General features: G+C 40.3%; 1 protein-coding gene across 2 annotated transcripts in view; it reads left to right on the top strand.

Annotated features, from left to right (window-relative positions):
• Positions 1-23490, top strand: part of ptk2bb (protein tyrosine kinase 2 beta, b) — a 60052-nt gene extending 36562 nt beyond the window's left edge. Inside the window, exons 12-31 of one of the 2 annotated variants that reach the window (XM_035421775.1) lie at positions 1672-1711; positions 2108-2142; positions 2251-2295; positions 2406-2500; positions 2830-2911; positions 3740-3840; positions 4665-4780; positions 6048-6148; positions 6501-6590; positions 8602-8806; positions 10189-10297; positions 10427-10486; positions 12295-12417; positions 12990-13139; positions 15580-15615; positions 16039-16063; positions 16835-16881; positions 17732-17866; positions 20146-20226; positions 22809-23490. In XM_035421775.1, coding sequence (XP_035277666.1) covers positions 1672-1711; positions 2108-2142; positions 2251-2295; positions 2406-2500; positions 2830-2911; positions 3740-3840; positions 4665-4780; positions 6048-6148; positions 6501-6590; positions 8602-8806; positions 10189-10297; positions 10427-10486; positions 12295-12417; positions 12990-13139; positions 15580-15615; positions 16039-16063; positions 16835-16881; positions 17732-17866; positions 20146-20226; positions 22809-23030 — 1898 coding nt within the window. In that variant the 3' untranslated portion in view covers positions 23031-23490. The remainder of the gene's footprint in view (positions 1-1671; positions 1712-2107; positions 2143-2250; positions 2296-2405; positions 2501-2829; positions 2912-3739; positions 3841-4664; positions 4781-6047; positions 6149-6500; positions 6591-8601; positions 8807-10188; positions 10298-10426; positions 10487-12294; positions 12418-12989; positions 13140-15579; positions 15616-16038; positions 16064-16834; positions 16882-17731; positions 17867-20145; positions 20227-22808) is intronic. The other variant, XM_035421776.1, reaches the window with a different exon arrangement.
• Positions 23491-23903: the final 413 nt, after the last annotated feature.

Raw genomic sequence — 23903 nt, 5'->3', positions numbered from 1 at the left:
AGGCAAATCTTAATGCTACTGCATACAATCACATACTAGATGATGAACAGTTTGGGGAAAGCCCTTTCCTGTTTCGGCTTGACAATGCCTCTGGGCACACAGCGAGGTCCAAATAGAAATCAGACCTGGGTCAAATACGTATTTGTTTGGGATTCAAATACTGTTCTACGCTTTACTGATCTTGTCTGGTGTATTGGAACCAATTAAATAGTCTCAAAAAGTGCAAACCCCGCCTTCTGGTCATATTGGCAGGCTCAGTTACACCAGACAAGATCAATGGAGCACAGAAAAGTATTTGAATACAAAACAAATACGTATTTGACCCAGGTCTGATAGAAATGGTCTTGTCGAGAATGGAACTTGACTGGCCCTGAACTCAACCCCTCAACCCCATCCAACACCTTATAGCAGCAAAGGTTGGACCAACTCCTTTTAATGCCCATAATTTTGGATGAAATATTGGATGTCAAGTATCCACATACTTTTTTCCAAGTAGTGTATATATATATATATATATATATAACTGGCTTTTACCTTTTGACCCTTAAATGAGTGGTATAATATTTCCATGTGTTTTTCTTGTATGCCAGTTGTAGGGATGGATGTAACTTTGTAAGTGTCAAGTGTTGTTTTTTTTATTGTTTTTTTTATTTATTTACTAATTCTGAAGTATTTTTATTTATGCGATAACTTAATAATGTTTGGAAAATATTTATAAATGTAATGTCTGAATTTTAGTTAGTTTAGTTTTTAGTTACTAATTTTAGTTATTTATAGCAGTACTTTTATTGAATTGGTTACTGCTCTATGTTGAGAAATGTTAAACTCCACTTGCAGTACTGTGCAAATGAATTCAAATTTATGATGCCTTCTCAGTTATGGGGGACAGGTGGCTCAGACAGGTGCTCTCAAAGTGTTCCCTGAAGACATATTGACTGCAACCTGGACACACATAACTCCTTTCTTTTAATCTCTGTAAAGAACTGCCTGAAATAAGCTATATAAACAAAGTTTTGTGAGTTAAATTTGGAAGTATTATTATTATTATTATTATTAATAATAATAATAATAATAATAATAATAATAATAATAATAATAATAATAATAATAATTGAAAGTATTACAGTTTACTGGTGTTGCTAGCTTGCCTTTTAGTTTTAATGTTAAAAAAACATAAATGGAACATCCAGTGTGCCACCCTTCACAACTTCTGCAATGTGTCACTATGTGAAGGCATCTGTGGATGGACAGAATGAATTCTCAAGATCCTTTATGCTGTTCCAGCATTGCCTAAACTATCCTCAGCACTGTGAATTGTTTGGTGGACTCGGTGAAAAATGTTTTGTTTACAAGAGGCTGTAACAACAGCAAATTATGGTTGGAAAGCATGACTGTGGTTGAAAGCAAACTGCATTTACTCCAGAGTCTGTAGCACGGGGGTACACACATACCTTTTAATAATATGTTTGTCTTGAGCAACCAGGTGTAACTATTAGAACAGCAGTGTGATTCAGGTCAGCCCTCTTCATAGACTCAGCTTCTCTGGGATGAATTATCAAATATGCAGTAATAGGCACAACCCCCAGGGTTGACTAGGCACAAATGCCCAGGAATGAAGAGGCACTTGTAAATATGATCACATTTGAAATGTATTCTGTATTATTTTTTCAGACAGGAAATTAAGAAATTCACTACCTGAGATTCCCACTTGGTGAGTTATTATTTGTCATTGGTTTAAACCTGAGGATTCATTTGTAAACATTTTATATTTATGTTTCATAGATATATCAGAAAGACTGGAGGCTATAGAAAAGAGAGATCACAACATTGTTATTAAATCAGTATAAGTTGGCCTGAGTAATGACTTTATTTTCATTTTAGTAGATGCTCATACTAAGATTGCTTAAACTTAATTTGTACTTACAATCTATTAAAAAGTATTTAGTGAAGCAATTCAGGTTAAGGACCTTGCTGAAGTTACAACTGGGAATTGAACCTGCAAACTCGCATTACACGCCTAGTTCTCTTCATTTACTGCCTTATCTTTTCTACATGTCTATATAAACTATGATGCTGTAATTATTAATGTTGTGTGTCTCCTCACCAGTGACAATAAAGAGACTACCACCAGATACAGCATGGGTAAGTGTAACATTCTCTCTCAATGAATGTTTGTTTGGACCCTTTACAATTTGTAAATTTGCAAAGCAAATATTACGTGATTCAGCTCTGTCATTTAATTTTCCCCAGGATCTGACATCTATGCAGAGATACCAGATGAGCGGCCAAAGTCTGGTAAGCTGATGAAGATGAAGCCGATTAAGGCTGCCCTTATTACATTTTACATACGTTTCTACCTGGTGCGCACAACCAAGAATAACCTTCTGACTGTTTGAATGTTCCAGTAAGATATGGTCTGTCCAGAGATGACATTGTTCTGGGCAGGATTCTGGGTGAAGGTTTCTTCGGGGAGGTTCACGAAGGAGTTTATAAAAAGCAGGCAAGTACATGGATCACAACCAAGTGCTTATCGTTTCACATTCCATGTGAATTAGTGTATCGGTAAACTGAAATCAAAATGGTGGTGTTAAAGGTTACTTCACAGCTGACACAGACCTACTGTATAATTCATATAGAAAAAGAGATGAGTAACCTGAGGTGCGTATGAAATGCATACATATAAATATGTATTAGAATGCTGCCCAACACTGACAGTAGGCTTACAGATGAACTAGCTAGTACCAGACTGTGTAAAAAAAATAAAATAAAAAAAAATCCTGTGTGTAATATTCGACTAAGACTAAATGTCTCACTGTGTGTTTAATTTAGTCCGGAGAGAGGATCAGTGTTGCTGTTAAGACCTGCAAAGACTGCTCTCCTGATGTCAAAGAGAAGTTTATGAGTGAAGCTGGTAAGATTTTGGGCCTCTCAACTATTGACCCCTGCAGAACCTTACATAGATTCTCAGAAAATCCCAGTTCAGATCAAAACCAAAACAGAAGGTGAGATTAGAATGGTGGGCGTTTATAAAAAGAATCTTCAGGCGTTTAACAAAATTACTGTTATTACCATAACAACAACTCATTAACTGGTTGAACAGAACTCTGGACTGATTATGCTGTACTGAAATTTTTTTTAACAATTTAAATGAACTACCCGCCATTAAGCTTGCATAGTGTTGCCATACTCATGTCATAAGACCTATGACCTATGACATATGACTCATGTCATCAGCCATGATTAGCAGCTTATTACAGGTCATGACAAACGGCATATTACTGTGATAGTGTAAGCATTGAGTTTTACAATCAGATTTTAAAATAAGTTTTACAAAGTGTCCATGGTATACACTATACTAGTGCAACTGTATCTATTGCAAGTTGTAATATGCGGTCATGGCCAGTTTTGACAGGCGTTATGAGCTATTATATGCTTATGACAGTATTATATTCGTCTTTGGGTGTATAGTTCAAGTAAACCATTACCAAAAATCAATCTCAGAGCATTTTTTAGAATCTAAATCACCCTTTAGCATTCATTTAGCCTGAGTTACAACTTTGCACGTGTTCACATTTGAAACCTGGAACCTCATGCAGTCGGCCTTGCTTTTTGAATGAAATCTCAGGGGCAGTTAAGAATAAGGATTTTTGTTTCCTGCAACTATAAGAAATGGGTCCTTATGCTACAGATGTCTTTTGTATATGCATTTTTCTGCTATTGACCTGTTTCTGTATGTCAGTGATCATGAAGAACCTGGACCACCCCCACATTGTGAGACTGATTGGAATCATTGAGGAAGATCCGGTGTGGATCGTCATGGAGCTGTACCAGCATGGAGAGGTCAGGATTCCCCCCAGCTGTGGAAATGCAGGCAGGGTGAAAGGAGAAAGACTAGATTAGAGTCCATTGCTCATATGAGAACCAAGCCTTACAGCTACTGTAGATTGTCTATTTAAGAGATGGGGCTAGATGGGCTGAACGGCCCGTTCTTATTATTCAATATTTTTATGCTCTACTTGCACTCCAATGCATTCCAATTTGGAGCAGAGGGATTTGTATGGATTGTCCCCTGGCATTCCTTGCATTCCAGTTTTGAGCAGAGGGATTTGTGTGAATTGTCCTCATGGAAACCAAGCCTCCTAACTGCAAGGCTACCTACTGGGTTTAAGTGATGGGCAGAATGGCCTCTTCTTGTCATCAGATATTCTTATTCTGTTCATGCATTTTTATGTTAGTATTGGGAGTCAAGTTTAATTTTGGTCAGCTTTGTCTGCCATTTTAAGCATGCACTATTGGCTCGGTAGACATTGCAGGCACCTCAAAGGTACGTTCGGTGTTGTTACCTTACTTGGGGTGAAGCAATGTACCTATTTATGTGCAGTATTCTGTTCATGAAGCATGGCTCATGCTCTGAAAGTGACATTCTCTTTATCATATATAAAATGCTATATATAATATTAATCATGAACTGTTGATCATGATGTTATTTTTGTCTGTTTTTAGTGATTATGATGTGTATTGCTTCAAATACATGCATTAATTTATTTCTTGATTAAAAATGTTCTGCATGGGAAAGCTTTTTGTCTCTGAGAAGTAAATCAACAGTAAAGTAAACATGCAGTTACACTAACAAAGCCCTTCTCATTCTTTGTCTTGTCCCTTAGCTTGGAAATTACTTGACAGAAAATCAGCACAAGTTGACCAACGTCACGCTAGTTCTGTACACATTGCAGATCTGCAAAGCCCTTGCTTATTTAGAAGGCGTAAACATGGTCCACAGGTGAGTGTTTCTAATTTCCATTTACCAAAGTCTTTTGAATCAGTAGGAAGCCTCGTTTCATCAGTGGCAAAACGCTACAGTGTTTTTGTGCCATGTAAACCTGTAATGATTTTTTTCTGTCAGTTAGGCTAAATTGAAAGCAGGCTGTCTTTAATGGCAGTCTGTGGCATTGCTTGGTAATATCGCTATTTAAATAAATGTGAACCCCTGTTCCTAAACTTAACTTAGATGCTTTATCGAGTTTGTGTACGGAGGATGATTATAGCATTTATCTGTACAGAACAGACAGCCTATGTTGCTGGTCACAGTCTGTGGTTTGTATTTCCTCCCTGCTGCACGCAGCATATCTAGTCCTCTGGGCCACTGTGTTGAGGGAGCAAATGGTGCCATATGTTGGTTCCCCATATTTACCCAACGCACTTGGTTTTGTGGTATGGTCACACTGATATGCGACATTTGTGAAAGCGGATGTTGTGGTTGGACCAGAGGGAACTTTTGAAGACTGGAAAGTCAGCAGTATGAAAGGTTTTACATGTCAGTTTGAGGCTGATTTTACGATGCTTCTCCTCTTGCAGTTCACTTAGTGCAGCGATCAGCCGTGCAATTTACTGTGCAGTAATTATTTTATCCTCTGGATGCTGATGCACTGAAACACCTTCAATTTTAATGAAATGAATGTGACTCAAATTAATATACTGTAGATATATTCTGTTGATATGCAGTGATTTTCTTTTAAGTCTCAGAGATGTGTGAAGTTATTATTTTAGTCCAAATAAAGTACAAATGGGGGGGGGGGCGCACTACTGAAGGAGATTCGCTAATTTAATCTCCTTCAGTATCTGTCATGGAATAAACACAAGCCTCACCTGCCACTAAACAGCACATTTGGTGAGTCACTGTACAGCACAAATGTGCACCCAGACTCATTGTATTTCCCTGTGCCTGGCTGTCCATCCATTGCTGGACAAAGCTGATCTTTGCTCATGATGTTTTTAATACATGATATTATCAGCATACCAATAGTCTGTCTGCTGCCTTAAATAATACATTGTTTGTTTCCTTATTATACTTCTCCTGAAACTGATATGACTCAAACACCTGCCAAAACGGATTCTAGATAACTTGGTTTCTAGTTTAAATTTTTTTTTAATTGATATTGTTTTTCAAATTATTTCACTGGGGCTTGAAGTTAATAAGACACAAAGCTCATCATTTAACACTTTAATGGGACTTTAACAGTGTGTGACATTTTTTCCATGGTGTGCAGAGACATTGCAGTGAGAAATGTTCTAGTGGCTGAACCAGACTGTGTGAAGCTGGGGGATTTTGGCTTGTCCAGATACATTGAAGAAGAAGAGTATTACAAAGGTGAGTCTGAATGATGGTGTGCTGTTGGTGCCATATTGAGGATGTTTTGTGTCAATCAATAGACCAATGCCCTTCTCAGTGGGTATAGTTATTTACGTATAGTTATGTATTATGCACAAAAATCCTGAATTTCATTTGAAAAAGGGTGGTCTAATACAGGATGCAATTTGTCTTTATGTCCTACTAATTCTTTTGCCATTGATTACTTATATTTCTGAAAAACAGCACACTTGTGAATAAATATCCAAATCTGGTTGCTATATGGTTACCATGTGTCTGTTGTCTCCTATATGAAAGCAAAGCAAGGTTGTCAATATTAGTTGGAGCCAATCGCTCTGGATTATCTCCACAGCCTCTGTGACCCGATTACCAATCAAGTGGATGGCCCCTGAATCCATAAACTTCAGACGCTTCACATCAGCCAGTGATGTCTGGATGTTTGGTAAGTTGGTCCTTGTCCCGCTCAGGATAAAGCAATCAAATTAAATTAAAAAACAAACGTGCATGTACAGTACATACAGTATGATCACCTTCAATTTTAGCTATTAACACAAAATCAGGCCAAAGCAATATATAATTGAATATCTTTAGGCTTTTTAAATGAGATTTTTAAAGGGATTAATAAAATGGATGACAAAATATATTTTAAGTTATGTCAGCAGAATAAGGGGATAAATGCAGAATTTAATTGAAGGGGAATATTTTTTACATAGAGCGATCAATGCACTTGCCAGGTCATGTAATAGCCTGTAGGGAAAGACCTATATGAATATTATGCATATATGCATAATTATCCTATATTTAAATGCACACAATCCCACTCATCGAATAAGCAGCACCGTTGCTAAGTCCAATGTTTTTAAGTCGCAAACCATGGTCATTAGCATAAACTCCTGTGGTTCTCAATCATGCGGCTAAAACCAGGCTTTGTTTTTGTCGCTTGCTTCTTGGACTTGTTCAGAGATGTTGCTCACTAGCACCAGTGCAGTTAGCTCCAGTGTAGATGTTTCAGCCATCCATTTCAGTGTAAGTGAATGCAAATGAAATGGTTAGAGTATGTCAGTATTTTTTTGCAGTGGGTGTTTGGTGGATAATACCTGTCAGCCCATGAAAAGGCAATGGGTGCTGTCACAATGACTTGGTCCATATATTTTCTACAGTCTATGTTCTAAATGTGCACCAACCCTCTCAGCCAATGACATTACAGCTGTCGCTCACCCCCCCCCCCCCCCCCCCCCCCCCCAATGGCCATCACTATCTCCCAGATAGAAAAAGCAGCACGGCTACCTTCTGATTCCACAGGAAACACTGGACCCTATGGGGTATTAAAGACAAGGATGGATGCAGTCATGCAGTCAGCAACTTAACAAGCCTAGGTGGTCTGAATACCTGTTTTCTCACAAATCATGTATGTTCTTAGGTATATTTTGTATTGGCCTGGACCTCTTAAATGGGTTCGTCAAGATGGTCTTCTTGCTGGAGAGGTAACTCAGGGACACAAATATCCATAGTCCATAAAATTGCAATGGAGATATTAAAATGTTCCAGCCTTTATGAAATAATAAATTATCCTGAATGAAGGTGAGGATGTTTGCTGGAATGGGACCTAATTTATTTTTTACGGCTCGTGAATTCAATTCCCTCCCCCGACATGTTTTTATTTCCCTCTGGCTCAGAGATATGACAACGCAGCCTGGCCGTGCCAGTCATTTCCACCTTAGAAGCAGCATCAAACCGCTCCTTTATTTACTGATTGCAGTGACAGATGATAACAGTGACTAAAGCAAAGAGGTCATTGGGGAACTGTTGTAAAAATGTTTGAACAGGAAGTTTTATTCCGTCATCTGTTGTTTTGAGGTCTTGCATTTATTTTTAAACAATTTATTTTTAAACAAACTCATGAGAATCCTTCTGACAAGTTGATATTTCGATTTTCTACTCCCATGAAATCCAATTGCATACTGCCTGTTCAACTTGTCATGCATTAGACAGTTGATCTCTGATGGATAGCTGTTCCTTTTATCTTGTCCTTCTCTGTGCAGTCATCACTTTTAGAAATGAGAAAACATAACACACTCCACTATAGTTTCATTGTCATTGCCATTGTCAGGTTGCTGATCTGTCTTGGGAAGTGGTTGCTGTTTTGAGCTCTTACTGTGAAAATACAGCATATCTGAATATGTTTTAAAGTGCGAGCATTTGTTGCTATTAACATACCATGCAGTTTGTGTGTATTTTTGCATGTGCATTTTTGTTTATTGGTGTGTTAAAAATTTTACCAGTGCTCTATTCCACATGTGAACTGTGTGTGCATACATGTTATATTATTTGTGGCTGTTGTGTGTGAATGTGTGTGTGTGTGTGCATGTGTGCCTGCATGTGTGTTCAAAGCTTCTAAGCCACTATTGTACATGTGGGTGCTCTTTATCACTGTGTTTTCTGCGTGTGTTCAGCGGTGTGTATGTGGGAGATCATGAGTCGAGGTCAGCAGCCCTTCTTCTGGCTGGAAAACAAGGATGTGATCAACCAGCTGGAGCAGGGCATCCGGCTGCCCAAACCCGAGGACTGCCCCCCAACCCTGTACTCCCTGATGACCTGTTGCTGGACCTATGACCCTCGTGAGAGGCCCACCTTCACAGAGCTTGTATGCAAACTGAGGTACACAAAGCTGCTGTGCAAACATTATTCAGAACAGATGTGGGTGTCAGTTCTGGGAAGGACATTGTTGTCTTATAGTAGCTCATATGCCTTGTTGTACGGCCAGTGTTATTCAAGAAAAATATTTGAGTTAATGTGTAATGAACTTGACTTAAGTTGGCTTTGGCATTCCTGTGTGTCAAATATATGCAGGGTTCGTAAGGTCATGAAAAACCTGGAAAAGTCATTGAAATTTAAAATGCAATTTCCAGGCCCTGGAAAAGTTATGGAAAATAATATTTTTGAAAAGTAATGGAAACACAGCTAAAGTTGCATCAAATGTAATTACTAATGAATCCAATCATAAAAATAGTATGTATAGTAATAAAACATAAATTGGCACGTAACCTTTGCGGTGTTTTGGTGGTGTAAGAAGTTAATTCGGTCTGGCTCAGTCTGTTTACAGGCACGCTTCTGTAGCTAATGTAGCAGTTAGTAGACGTAGGCCCTACTGTGCCGACAATATGCCAGGGAAGTGCAGCTTCAATAATATATCAGGGCTCGAAATGAACTTTTTTACTTCGTAGCACTGGTGCTCGCAACTTCAAAAAGTTAGGAGCACCCACCAAAAATATAAGGAGCACCAACAATATATGCAATACAAAACACTAGCCTACGTTAACGTTTCAAAAAAAAAATGCCGTAATCGTTCGCTTCAGCTTTTCAGCTTTCGATAACGCTAATAAATTGAACATAAACTTTTGTCTTCAGGTAACATTAGTTAACGCGTTAGCTCCCTGTGTCGCGTGACAGTGGAGTGCAGTGAAAGGGAGTGATTGAAGGCTAATATTAACCAATTTAAAATCAGCATTAAAGGTAAGAATGTCAAGCTCACGATTGGTTAGAAGGGTCACCGTCAGCTCACAAGGGACATACTGAGTGTACCAACTAGCGAATGTACAGAGAAAGACGTTCGACTGGAAAAAGAAAAAAAAAAAATGTCGCACCAGAACAATTATTTTCAAATGCTCCCAATTATATTTCGAGGTCGCACAGATTAAATTTCGGGAGCATATGCGACCAAAATGGTCGCAATTTCGAGCCCTGTTTGAGACATTGACAAAAATGTTAAACTATTTGAATTAAAATATGAGAGAATGTATCTAAGTGTGTCTGGTGTTTATTTGTTTCAGAGAGGCACCATATGTTTCAGATGCAGACCTAATTTTACTTAGTGTTGCAATAAATAATTTTAAATTGTCCCGCTGAGATAAAGTTATTTGTTTTGGTCATGGAAATTCAGTTAAAGGTTGTGGAGAAGTCATGGAAAAGTCATTGAAAATCATTGGTGAAAAAGTGTATGAACCCTGTATATGATGTGATGATTGGCTGGTCCTGTACAGTGCAGTCCACAAGATGGAGAAGGAGCAGGAAGTGGAGATAAAGAGGGACCGGGCGCGGTCAACTCGATACTTTGACTCCAAGTTCACCTTCAATGAGCCTCCACCGAAGGTACAGCCTGTTGTCTCAAATTTCTGACTTGAACTGTTAAACTTACTTGCACTGCTGTCTTAAACTGCTTCTGTCCCCATGTCTTATTCTGCTTGCCTCATATGTCCCCATCTGTGATCTGATTTACAGCCATCAAGAAACAAGCCTGGTCGCTTCGCCAACACACTTAGCATAGGCCTACATATTCAGGTATCTATTTTCTTGTCGTTTTTACCAATGATGGGAGAATCAGGTTTATGAAGCCCTAGATGGGAGGAGCCGTCATGTGGTCATGTGTTGTGAACCAATCATTGTTCCAGTTGAGAGAAAATGGACCTAATGGTTTTATTGTATTGAAATGATACTAGTGTATCTTAATGGCTTATTTCACTAGGTCGATTTTCTGTCTTGAATGTGGGCACACCAAGACAAATTACAATTGACTGTGTGACATGACAATAAATTATTGAATTGAATTTTCATTGGTTCTAAAAATTGACTGGTTGCTCTACCCATTATGAGACTGAAGTTGTCAGATGGAAAAGCGGTAGGCTACTCTGTGTGCCTTAACCTGCAATGCTCCATTTTGGCTGCAGAGAAGCTAAATGAATAATATCAGTGCATGGAAACCATGTTCTATTTCATTAAGTCCTCTGTTTGGTGTTTAGCCCATCTTGGCTTGCTTTTGCTGCTTCAGTTTTAGCTGTGTGTTATGTGAAAGGGTTCTCATACATAATGTAAAAGAGCATGTATTTTTTCTTGAAAATTATCTGCTTATTTACATATCCCCCCCCCTCCCCCCGAGTTTTATGGTCAGGCCAGGCAGTTTTGCTTCTTGTGGGTAGGACTAGTTTTAGTTTCCATTCCATATAAGGCCTTAATTATGTTTTTGAAGTCCTTATCCGTACAAAAAGTTAACTCGCCCTTGATTCCAGGTGGAAATCAATTTGTCTGGTTAAATGTAAGTGTTAGTTTGCAGATACAAATGTACTAAGAAACTATTAATTGTCCATTCCTAAAACAATTCCTGCCCTCAGGGATCAGTATTTTAAACTGCTACTGTGTAGCTTTCAGTGTTTTGCTTTGTGCTCATTGCTCCTGTGTGTGTATGTTTGTGTTTATGTGTGTGTGTGTGTGTGTGTGTGTGTGCGCGTGTGTTGCTGTGGCTCCTTGTGCATGTATGTGTGTTGCTGTGGGTCCTTGTGTATGTGTGTTTATGTGTGTGTGTGTGGCTGTGGGTTTTTGTGCATGTGTGTGTGCTGCTGTGGGTCTTTGTGTGTGCGCGCATGCGTGTGTGTGTGTTGTTGTGGGTCTTTGCACATTTGTGTGTATGCATGCTTGTGTGTGCGTGCGTGTGTGTGTGTGTGTGTGTTGCTGTGGGCATGTGTGTGTGTGTGTGTGTTCATGTATGCATTTGTGTGCCTGTGTGTATATGTTGCTCTGGGTTCATGCCTGTATATGCGTGTGGATTTGTGCGCGTGCGCGTGTGTGTGTATGTTCACGTATGGGTGTGTGTGCCTGTGTGTATATGCTGCTGTGGGTCCATGCCTGTATATGTGTGTGGATGTGTGTGCGTATGTGTGTGTGTTCATGTATGCATGTGTGTGCCTGTGTGTATATGCTGCTCTGGGTCCATGGCTGTATATGTGTGTGGATGTGCATGTGTGTGTATATGCAACTCTGGGTCCATGCCTGTATATGTGTGTGTATGTGCATGTATGTGTATATGCTACTCTGGGTCCATGCCTGTATATGTGTGTGTATGTGCATGTGTGTGCATATGCTACTGTGGGTCCATGCCTGTATATGTGTGTGTATGTGCATGTGTGTGCATATGCTACTGTGGGTCCATGCCTGTATATGTGTGTGGATGTGCATGTGTGTGTATATGCTACTGTGGGTCCATGCCTGTATATGTGTGTGGATGTGCATGTGTGTGTATATGCTACTCTCTGGGTCCATGCCTGTATATGTGTGTGGATGTGCGTGTGTGTTCGCTCCTGCTGCCTGCTTCCCAGCTGCCCGAGACTCTGTGTGCCAGCTCGCCCAACCTCGTTAGCCCATGCGATTACCAGTCGCCCTTCGACTCCAACAAAATGCTGATGGTGCCCAGAACCACCCCCCGGCGTCGCAGTGTCGGGGTAAGACTGCTACCTGCCCTGCCACTGCCCTGCCGGTCTTACGTGGGGCAGGGAGGTGTGGATTTACCAGGTGTTTTGCGGGTACTCAGTTTCACATTGCTGTGTCACTTTATCATGTAGAGATGTTTTTCTTTGGGGAAGGGAGATTTCTGCACTCAACATTTTACAACCAACACATGTTTGTTGGGTTGGTGAGTTGTCAATCGCACAAATAGGCTTTTGCATTATTGTGCTCAATCTGTTATTGATTCTCCCTGGTGACGACCGGTGAGCACTGAAACGCATGAAAGTATTCACCCCTGAGTTCAGGAGTGAAAGGTGTGCTCAACCTTTTTTATTGAAAGGGAGGCAAGGATAACAGATAAAGTTGTAAGTATTTGTGCATCACAAATATTTGTAAACATTTTAATAGTAATCTGGGTAAGCTAAATAAGATGTGTACCTCATGAGCAATGCATTCTGTCTATGCTTCTGTCTTTGTTAGGGGGTGAAGTTCATAACTGTCTGTCTACGTGTGTGTGTTGAAGGAGGGGGAGTTCATTATTGTCTGTCTGTACGTGTGTGTTTTGAAGGAGGGGGATTTTATTATTGAGCCATCCAGTAAGGAGGATGCCAAGCAGCTGTGGGAGATGGAGAAGCACCGGATGCAGGAGACTCTGAAGAGGCAGAAACAGGAGATGCTGGAGGATAACAAGTGGCTAGAGAAGGAGGAGAGACTGCTGGTGAGAATCTGATCTGAGAACAGTGCAGCCCGCTCACTACAGTCCCCTCAAACCTCCCTGTACTGACCTGGGAACAGTGCAGCCCACTCACTACAGTCCCCTCAAACCTCTCTGTACTGACTTGGGAACAGTGCAGCCCACTCACTACAGTTCCCTCAAACCTCTCTGTACTGATCTGAAAACAGCGCAGCCCCTGAAAAAACATGTACTGACCTGGGAAGTACAAATGCGATACATTGGTTCTAGTTGTCTTAGCTACAGTCACAAAACTGAAACAATCATAGTACTACTCAGTCCAGCTCTTCCAGGCTGGCATTCATCTACCTCAGCCTCATGGGTACTTTAACATTACAAAAACACTCAGTTGGATGCTGTAAGTGGGTAACGCCAGCCAGGACAGTTACAAAGATCTACACTCGGATGATCAATCACGGATTACTGAAATAATCAAGTGACCAAACCCAAATCAGTATTTGTTATGAGATGTGCTCTTGACTGTTGTATGATGTTTTCCACAGATGGCTTAGCCTCAATGACCATTTGGCCATGCTTTCAGCATTTTGGAATTCATTGATTTGAGCTGTAGGCTTTCAGTTAAGCAATATGAAATGGGGACAAGCAGTCGTTATTCTTTATTAGGAACCCTCTTTCAAAAGGAACAGCCACAGCACATTATGGAAAATGAAAGCATTAGTTTTACGGAGAGAGAGTAGTCTCAATTTTTTTGAAGAAATTGTTTATCATGATCCATAAATAATAGACAAGTCACAAATGCGTTTTACTATCACACACATATCTTTCAACTGTCTTGTAAATTGTAATTTACATGACTGTGTACTGATTTGTGCAAATGCATACGTATTTGTGAATACGTATTTCCCTGTTGCACAAATATATTTTTTCATGAAAACCAAAAATATTTTTCCAATTTCTTTTCCAATTTTTTGCAATAAGACGTTCTCAACTGCATAATTTGTGGAGTGTTGAATGTGGATTTGCGGATCAGGAGACATGCATGCACTCAATGACGTAAAAAAAACTTCAAATGAATCCTGTTGAAATCTTGTAATATGAGAAGCTGCATGATTCCCAGTCTTTGCAGAATCTTAAAATGTGTGCACCTCTAGGACTAAAACCCATGATTTAGGACCAATTGTTATTAGATGTGAGAATGTGTCAGACTTTTGTGTAGAAGTCGGTTAATGTATGGGAGGCATAATCTGCATGTCTGGACTGAGGGAGGGAACCCACACAGACACAGGGAGAACATGCAAACTCCTCACAGAAAGGCCCAGGCTGGGATTTGAACCTGGGACCTTAATGCTGTGCGGGAGTGTTGTATTGTTTTATTGTTAGATAATCTTATCCTGTCATTCCCTCAACTTCTCGTTGGGTGAACCCTGAACACAAGCCAGAGCTCAGGTCTGAAAATAAATTACAGAAATAAAACACTTTCACACTTTTTTTTTGTCTAACTCCAGATTTTTAATTCACAGAAATATGCTGTCTGCATGGTGAAACACATTTGTGACTTGTCTTTTATTTATGGATCCTGATTCATACAATTGTCAATAATATTGAGACTAATCTCTCTCTATATTTCTGGGTGGTCACAACCTTACGTAGCCTACAATGTTATTTGTATAAGCCAACACATTTTAACAATATTGCCAAATGCTGGGGGAAAAAATTCTGGAATAGATCAAGATTCTCATCATTGTCAATTGTTGCAGTCAGAACTTTGATAGTTCCTGTCAACAATGTTGATGCCTAGCATTCCTTCCCCATTATAGAAAGGTATTACTGGCGCCTGGAGCAGCTCCGAAGGGTATTGGTCTACCTCTGAAGGGGAGTGGCCTAGCTCCAAACGGACAGAGTTTAGTGTAACCCTCCTTTTTGGAGCTAGACCACGCCCCTTTAGTGCTAGGCCCTTACCATTTGGAGCGGCTCCAGACGCCGGAAATTTATTCTTGCTCATTACAGTAAAGTTCAGTGACAAGACCTAACCTGTCAGTTTATAACATGATGTACCAAAACAACATTTTTAAGAAATAAAAACATACACAAGGTAACTGTGTTTTATTTCAGAATGCAATTTGAGCGTGTTCTATTTTTAACAGCGACTAAGTGCACCAGCTTATCAGTGTATTTTACTTGTTGGCTATTTGTTCCTAGAAGCTGGTTACTGCCTGTTGATTTTTTCTTAAAGTTAACGCACTTGTTACTGTTGCTACAGTTGCACATGCTATTTAAATAATTTCCCACTGTTACATGAGATCTATCAGTTTTTTTTAAACTCCTTGATTTCTTCTGCTTTTTTCATCTTTCTGTAATTTTTTGCAACTTTGCCGTGACTGCTTTGCGACGTCAGCCAATATTTTCTGTCACAAACACCAATCCTTATATTTATGATTAATCTAAACATGTTCTTCCTGTGCAGGATCCCATGGTACAAGATGACATGAAAACTCCAGTGGTATGTCCTTTCTGTGTTTGGAACATGTATGGAATTGTGACGATATTAATATTTCATATGGTGAGGTCTGATTCATATGGTGGCCTGGAAGTACAAAGTACAACAAAGTACATTACCCAGAACAACTGAGAAAACACTGCAACAAAGCTCAAAACAAATGGGCTTGCCTGTAAAGTCATTGTACTTTGTGTTTTGCACTTCTTGGCCACCGTAGATTCACCACTTCTGTTGTCTTCCAAAATGTGCAGCTTTGTCAAAGTTGTAAATACCACTTTTGTATAAAAACAAAATCAGATGAGTACACACAATGATACATAGTATTTCCTTTCTGCGTAGTATGTAAATAGAACATTGTCACTCCATGTTCAGTGTTTGAAAACACTGTTGAAATTGGATTTTCATTCTCATGTTTTTCTCACACAGACACCTGAAAAGGAGCCAGGATATGGTGAGTTATGTGTCAAATTCCATTTAGGAATTCTGCATCAACACTAGATTTTACGAGCTGTACTGTGCTGGACATCTTTGCTTTGCAAACCGATGGTACACTGTTTTATCACATATTACATCATTTTGACTCCAGTCACATTTGCATACAGAATTAATTAGCCATTAAACCAAAATATTACATTTTTGTGGTTTATAACCCCAATTTATCAACCCATTATACATTATATCTGTTTACTCGTTTTTCATGCCTGATGAAATTTTTCTAACCCAAAAATGACAATCTGTGAAAGCGACCTGCTTTCAGTTTACTTTTTAAAAGGCGTATATAAATGAGCTGCTAATTGTAGTAGTTTTGAAATATTACTTTTTCATTTTGGTCAGAAGTGTTCATATAATTCCTTCCCAGTTTGGCTCTCAACTTTAAATTAACTGCTTCATATTCATCTATTCAATTTGGTTAGTCTTCTTCACTAACATTTCATGTTAATTGCATGTTAATCTCAAATTATATTGAAGCTAAACTGGATACAGGCCTTATAGAGTCAGGGTGGGGAAACACACAGCTGCAGGGCCATAAACTTGGCTTGAAATCCAGTAGCGGATGTGGTCCTCTAGGAATGAGCTTCCTCACCCCTGTTTAGACAATCATAAAGTAGAACATAGTTATTGGGTATGCGAGGTCCTTTGGAGCCGAGCTGCCCACTGTGAGCCTGCTTTCCAGCGTCCTCCAACCTCAGAAAGCCTCACCTCTCTCTCTTTCCCCCACCAGCTGAATTCACCGGCCCCCCCGAGAAGCCTCCAAGACTAAGCGCTCAGGTAATGACCGGACCCCCATTTCCTTTCCGCCTTCTTCCACAACACAGATGTTCCACTGTAACGCTGGGGTGTTAAAACCTTTGAAGCTTGCTACCAGGAATAGTTTCCTTTGCTGTGAAGGGTCTTGTCTTCCAGACGGCAATAATGTAAGCGGTTGGGGGTTGGGTGGTTTCAGGGAGCACTGTCTGTGTATAAAGGGATTACCTGGGGGGCATGGGTCTGCTGGCGTGTTATGGGACTGTTAAAAGGCCTCTTCCTGTCAGCACATGGCTATGTACCGTCACACTGCTTTGGACTAAAGATTAGTCCAGTCTCTTTAGTTAGAAAAGTTTCACAGACCTCTTGTAAAGGTAGCACCATAATGATTTTCAGGAAAGGCGTTTTCTGACTTAATTAAACTTAATGTTTAATCTTTATTTTTAGTGCATAATTTGCCAATTACAGGCGAGATACATTGAAAAAACTGGGAAATAAAGAATGAAAACACACACATTTATGCTCCAGAGATGGTGATACATTTTTTGACCATGCAGATAACATGCCACTTGGCCTTGCAACACTCAGCAAGAAACTTCTACCATATAATTATCTAGTTACATTGTATATGTACATACAAACTCTTTTTGTGTATGTATATATTTTGTGGGCTTTACCTTAAGCACAGCCTTACTGAAATGTGTTCCTAAGTGACACAGCGTGTCTGGTGTTTATCTTAAGCTCAGCACTTTCCTGCCTTGTTGGGAGGAATGAGTAAGTGTCTGGATGGAGCATTATGACCCTGCACCGTTAGCATTAGCCTGTGTGAACATGCTGATGGACCTCCATGCACTCTCTCCCTTCCTCCCTCCAGCCGGCCCCCACAGCCGAGATCGACCGATCTGATGACCAGGTCTACCACTTTGTCATGGAGGTGGTGAAGGTGGTTGTGCAGCTGAAGAACGATGTCAACACACTGCCGCCCTCAGAATACGTTGGTGTGGTTAAGGTAAGTGTCCGTCAACGGGAGGGTGGACCGGGGGAGAGGGGAGGGGCGGGATCCGGTGGCCTGCATGTTGGGGCCTGCCTACGCTTACGTAATTGTATGCTGACACCTCGCAATGAAATGTGCTTCTGACTCTTCTTCATACCATTGGCCTCCACTGTGAAAAACTTAGTGTCTCAGCTTGTTTGGCTGTCTCAGTGTTCTCCTGTACAGTAAGCAGACCAGTGTTAAGTAATTACAGTAACTTAACCCTTTCAACCCCAGACCCATGGCAGTTACAAATGGACCATATATATTCACCAATCATTTCATTCTTCTTTATTATGATTGTATGTTTTGGTTTGTAACATGGTTCATTGAAAAAAATTTCAGGGGTCTGCAGGAGTTTGTTTACGGGCATTAAACTGGCAAAGTATTTTGAATACCTATTTGACTCTGAGGTCTGACTGTAGCAAGGGATGCTGGGCTTATTATGTTGAGTAAAATCCAACAGACAGACCTTCCCATGTCCCCCCAACACTAGGCCTGTTTCTGTCTGCTGTGCCTCAGAATAGACCTTTTAAGCACTGGAGAATAAATGGGTATTCCTCTGGTTATCATTTAAATTCAGACAGTATTCTAAATAATGGCTATTTGACACATTCTGAAACTACTTATTACATGTACCATTACATATGCCTGCTGGTGATATTTCGGTCATCAGATACGTGGTCATCAAAGCCCTGTATTTTCCTGTATTCTAGAGCCTAATCCTTTTCATTAATAGAGATGTTCACATCACCCTATTTTAGCCTCTTTGCACTGGTTGCCTGTAAGATATAGCATTTATTTAGAGATTTTACTTATCATTTTTGAAGTTTTGCATGTTTTAGCCCCTATTTGTATTGCAGATCTTTTATCCCCCTATCAGCCAGTGCATAGTCTGAGTTGGTTAAGACCCTTCTGAGCATTCCAAAATCCAGATTGAAGACAGAGGGTAGCCTTTGCTATTACTGCTGTTGTTGGTTTTGCTCTTTGTTTTTAAATAGCTTTTAACCTACTTTTTGTGAAGCATTTTGTAAGCACTTTCTAAGTTCTGTATAACAAGAATAATTATAATAATGATAATAATAACACCTTATTATTATTGTTATTATTATTATTATTTTGGATAGGTGCTGATACCAGTAAACTCATCATCAGTCACTTATTTGGTGTATTGTTATTGAGTAAGGTGTTTGCATGACTTCAGAGTAAAATATATATTACTGCCCATGTAACTAGTGTTTCCTGAGAAGGTTCTACATCAAAGATACACGTTTTTGGTATAAATAACATATTGTTGATGCCAATAAAAATTTGTCTTCTCCTGCAATGTAAATAGATTTTTGGAAGGGCATGGACAGCAGCTAACACTTAGCGTTAATGAGGTCAGAAAGGCCATAGAATTTAACTGCTGAATGTATATGTTGTTATTTTAATGTGAACTCAGAACATACACATAAACCTGGTGCATACAGTAGTAAATTGTAGTTAAGGGCGCCTGCCTCCCTCTGTCTTAATTAGCCACAGTGCCTTCAAAAGGAGTGTAAAATGTTACGGTGTGCACATTGAAAATCTTAGCATGTATACGTTTTCACAAGTCTGGGCAAGACATTCCTCCTCTCTGAAGTAGCAGTGGGAGAATAAATGATTTATAACTGCCCTCAAGTCTTTTTTCAGGATGAATATGCACATATAGATGCTGATATTTTTAATCAAAGCTAATTTTCCAAGCTTAACTTTGGTCCTATATGCCTCTCAGGCATGTGCCTAGAAGGTGCACAATTAAAATGATGTGATTTGTGAATATAATTTGCCTCAAGTCAAAAGCAGGGATGGTTCAATGAATTATTGGAATATTAATCTCATATATATTCCATAACAATGAATTGAAATTAGCTAATGTTAGTTGCGATACATTACAATGTTATCAATTAATCATAAAATAAAGTAGAAATAATGAAGAACTGTTCCATATTGTTGCCTACTATAGCGAGTTCATAAAAGTTTTATAATGAAGTGCAGCATCAGAATGTGGGCATCCAAAATGTTATAACAGAAACAAAGACATATACCTACTCTCTTACTAGTGGTGTTGCATTTCATTGAGTTTTGATGATATTGTTTTATCATTGTGAAATGTTTACCTGGTAATTTTTGGATGCATTGTTTAGATATCCACAGCAGATTTGTAACATTTCCACTGGTATTTCCCTCTTTTTTAAATCTCTTGGTCAGACATGGTGTTGTATCTCTTTCAGACGGTGGGGCTAACCTTGCGGAATCTGACTCGCAGTGTGGATGACGTTCTGCCTTCTCTCCATGAGTCCATCAGGACGGAGGTATGGAGGAACCGGGTTCTCGTCCTGTCGTGATTCTTCTCCTTCCTCGCTCTCTCAGTGTCTTTCTGCCCTCATGCAGTCTCTCCCTGCAGACACAGGTCAGCTCTTGTGCATACAAATGTGCAGCTCTCTTTAGTATGGGTCTTACAGCCCTGGTCTGGTGTCAGATGAGTGCTTTGATAGCATCTTCCTGCACCGGTTCAACATGAACAGCCAGCTCTGTATCCTCGCTCAGTTGTCTGATACTGGCTGTAGATTGTAATGGATCAGCAGAATGTGCTCAGATTTCCAGATAGTACTGATGCATACAGTATATCCCTGGTGTTTCACAGATATAGCTCCTTCTAACTGAAAAACAAAGATTCATTGTGTTTTCTCTGCATAGTCTGGGTCCACATAATTCTGGCATCAGGTGTGACCTTTTGATCCAGTGTGAGTTCTGTCCTTTCATCAAGGCAGATCAAATGGGTCTGTATGTGCCCCCCATGTGCATTGTAGCTACTTATATTTGGTTTTTCAAAAGATATAACAGAATACTGTCAGATTAAATAACACTATAAAAATTATACAAGATGTTGAGCTCTAAAATCCGCAAAGCAGCGTTTCAAATTTCTTCATTGACTTTTTTAAGAAGGTGGACCAGCGGGTGTGTTCCAATTATCGGGAAATCACACTCTCCAGGAGGCTTCGGCAGATAGTCGAACCCCAGATTCAGGAGGAACAATGCGGGTTTTGTCCAGGTCGCAGCAGACCAGCTCTTTACCCTCTCGCAGGTATTTGAGGGGGCAAGGGAGTTTGCCTATCCAGTCTACGTGTGTTTTGTGGATTTGGAGAAGGCATGTGAGTATAGGGAGTATAGGGTGCCGGGGTCGCTGTTGTGTGCCATTCGGTCCCTGTATACTCAGAGCGAAAGCTGTGTTCGCATTCTCGGCATTAAGTCAAAGTGGGTGTCGGATTCCGCCAAGGGTGCACTTTGTCTCCCCTCCTGTTCTTGGTATTCATGGTCAAGATCTCAAAGTGCAGCCGAGGTATTGCGTGTCCAGTTTGGGGACATAGGAGTGGCATCTTTGCTGTTTGCAGATGACGTTCTCCTCTTAGCCTCATCGTACTGTAACCTTCAATGCACACTAGAGTGGTTTACAGCCGAGTGTGGTGCAGTCGGGATGAGGATCAGCACCTCCAAGTCTGTGGCCTTCAAGTAAGGGAAGATCAACTGCCCCAGGAGGAGTTCAAGTACCTTGGGGTCTCATTCACAAGTGAGGGAAAAAGATCAACTGCCATCTAGGTGCAGCGGCTGCAGTAATGCGGACATTGTATCTATCAAACAGTGTTGGTGAAGAAGTTAATGAGTCGAAAGGCAAAGCTCTCGATTTACCAGTCGATCTTCCTCTTTACTCTCTCCTATGGTCATAAGCTGTGGGTAGTGACCAAAAGAGTGAGATTGTGTCCTTGATAGGGTGAGGGGCTCAGCTGTCCAGGAGGACCTCCAAGTAGAGCCACTGCTCCTCCGCATTGAAAGGAGTCAGTTGAGGTGGTTCAGGCATCTAATAAGGATGCCTCCTTGGCTCCTCCCTCTGGAGGCGTTCCGGGCACGGCCACCGGGGAGGAGACCCAGGGGCAGACCTAGGGCTCACTGGAGGGATTATATCCAAAGGCTGGCCTGGAATCAGCTTGGGATCCACCGGGATGAGTTGGTGGAAGTTGTTGGGAAGAGGGACGTCTGGGCTGCTCTACTTGCCCCTTTGCCTCCACAACCCAGATCTGGACTAAGCAGTTAGAGAATGGATGGATGCATGGACGGACTTTAATCGTTACTATTCAAGGTCAATCAGTGTTCATTAAAAAAAACTACCTGCATTTTTACTTTATTTCTAGTGTCCAGGCAGTAATATGCAGCTGAATGTTCCATGGCCAGTATCTTATAGGCTGAGTATAAGGATTTCTAGGCATGATGTTGCTCTCAGGTTCTGTTCATACACTATGCATTTCTTCTGCCTTCCATACTCCCTTCTTCCACCTTCAACCTTTATTATTCAATTTAATTTTTGTTTTTTTTTCCACTCACCTTATTGGCATTGCCCCACCCATCACAGCTGTTTTAACAACTAGCCAACAATTAAGCGTTGCCTGAAATGTTTACTCTTGTGGCAGATACAAATCATAGGATGTTTTTGCAGCATGTTGGCTGCAAAAGTCTTTTGTGATTGAGCCTCTCCAGAGAATAAAATAACCAGATTTTTCTCCAAGTCACTTTTGCATAGAAATTCAAGCAGGAGAGCAGTGGACTATTGAATTAACAGAATTAAGTTAAAGTGTCACCTGACTGCTGCAAATTTCCTAGCATCAGTTTGATTTGGTACTGATTAATCTCTAAGAGGAGAGGTGGGGTTCTGATGTGCGTGTGTGTGGGATTGTTTGGCCACCCATTACCCTGGCACAGTGAACTAACTGGCTGCTCATATCAAACCATTCATACAATTAAACTAATTCAGAGCAGAAGCTGGCACAAAATCCTGAAACACTCTATGGTCCTTCTTCCCCAGCAGTGATTGAGCAGTAACATGCCCCTGTCTGTCCCCCAGATTGAAGGCACCCAGAAGCTGCTGAACAAAGACATGGCGGAGCTGATCAGCAAGATGCGGCTGGCTCAGCAGAATGCCATCACCTCCCTGAAGGAGGAGTGCAAGAGGCAGATGCTGGCTGCCGCTCACACCCTGGCCATGGACTCAAAGAACCTTCTGGACGCCGTGGACCAGGCTCGTGTCCGAGCCAACCTGGCCAAACCCAAACCCGCCGCCTCCTAGCCACCCCTGGGCCAGCTCCTCGGTCAGCTGGAGGACCTGAATCTGGACTCCCTCCTGAGGATCATCAAAACAACAACAAAAAAATTCCGATGCTGGTGAAAACAAACTTACGTTGTCTGTAATTAAAACTGTGTTGTTGGTGGCTTTTGAATATTTTAGTGTTTAATCTCACTTAAGCTATGATTTTTTCACAAATGAACAAAAATGAATATGCACACGTACACACAGAAATACTTACTAAACGCAGAGCAATTGGAAAGTTTTTTTGGTGTTTAGTTCAACTGACAGTACCGTCTCACATAAAAGCAAAATGTATGACAAAGAATATGTACACCCTTTGTAATAATAAGCAATTTTTAATTATTCAACGGAAAAAAAAGGAATATTTTATCATGACTGTGTTTATCATCATCTGAAATATGTGGTGTGTATTATTTTAATTAAAACAAGTGAAAAATGACTGCACTGTTGATTTTCTTTTGAGGAAAAATGGCTGTTATTCTCCACACCTACTCACTGAAAACTCAAACGCACCCCCTACTGAAAAAAGCTTTTATGGAAGTTTTGACCCTGGAATAAATGCTTGCACACAAACATGAAATTATCCAGTTTGCATGACAAGAAGCAGATGTCATTACACTACATAAAGACAATCTTGTAAAATAAAACTATGCTTAGAGAGCTGTTTGTGACAGTACTGACAGGTTGACTGATGTAATGCCATGAAAGGAAAATGGCATTGTCAGCTGTGTTGATACATAATGAGCACCAATCAGTACAGTTCCTGACCTGTTTCCTGACTTCTATTTGTCCAGATAATTTCTCAGGAAATTAAATTAAGGAGCGATCGAAAAAGACTAACATTATTGCCTC

The sequence above is a fragment of the Anguilla anguilla genome, chromosome 6 (assembly GCF_013347855.1).
Source record: "Anguilla anguilla isolate fAngAng1 chromosome 6, fAngAng1.pri, whole genome shotgun sequence".
NCBI lineage: Eukaryota > Metazoa > Chordata > Actinopteri > Anguilliformes > Anguillidae > Anguilla > Anguilla anguilla.
This window is presented reverse-complemented; position numbering and strand designations above follow the sequence as displayed.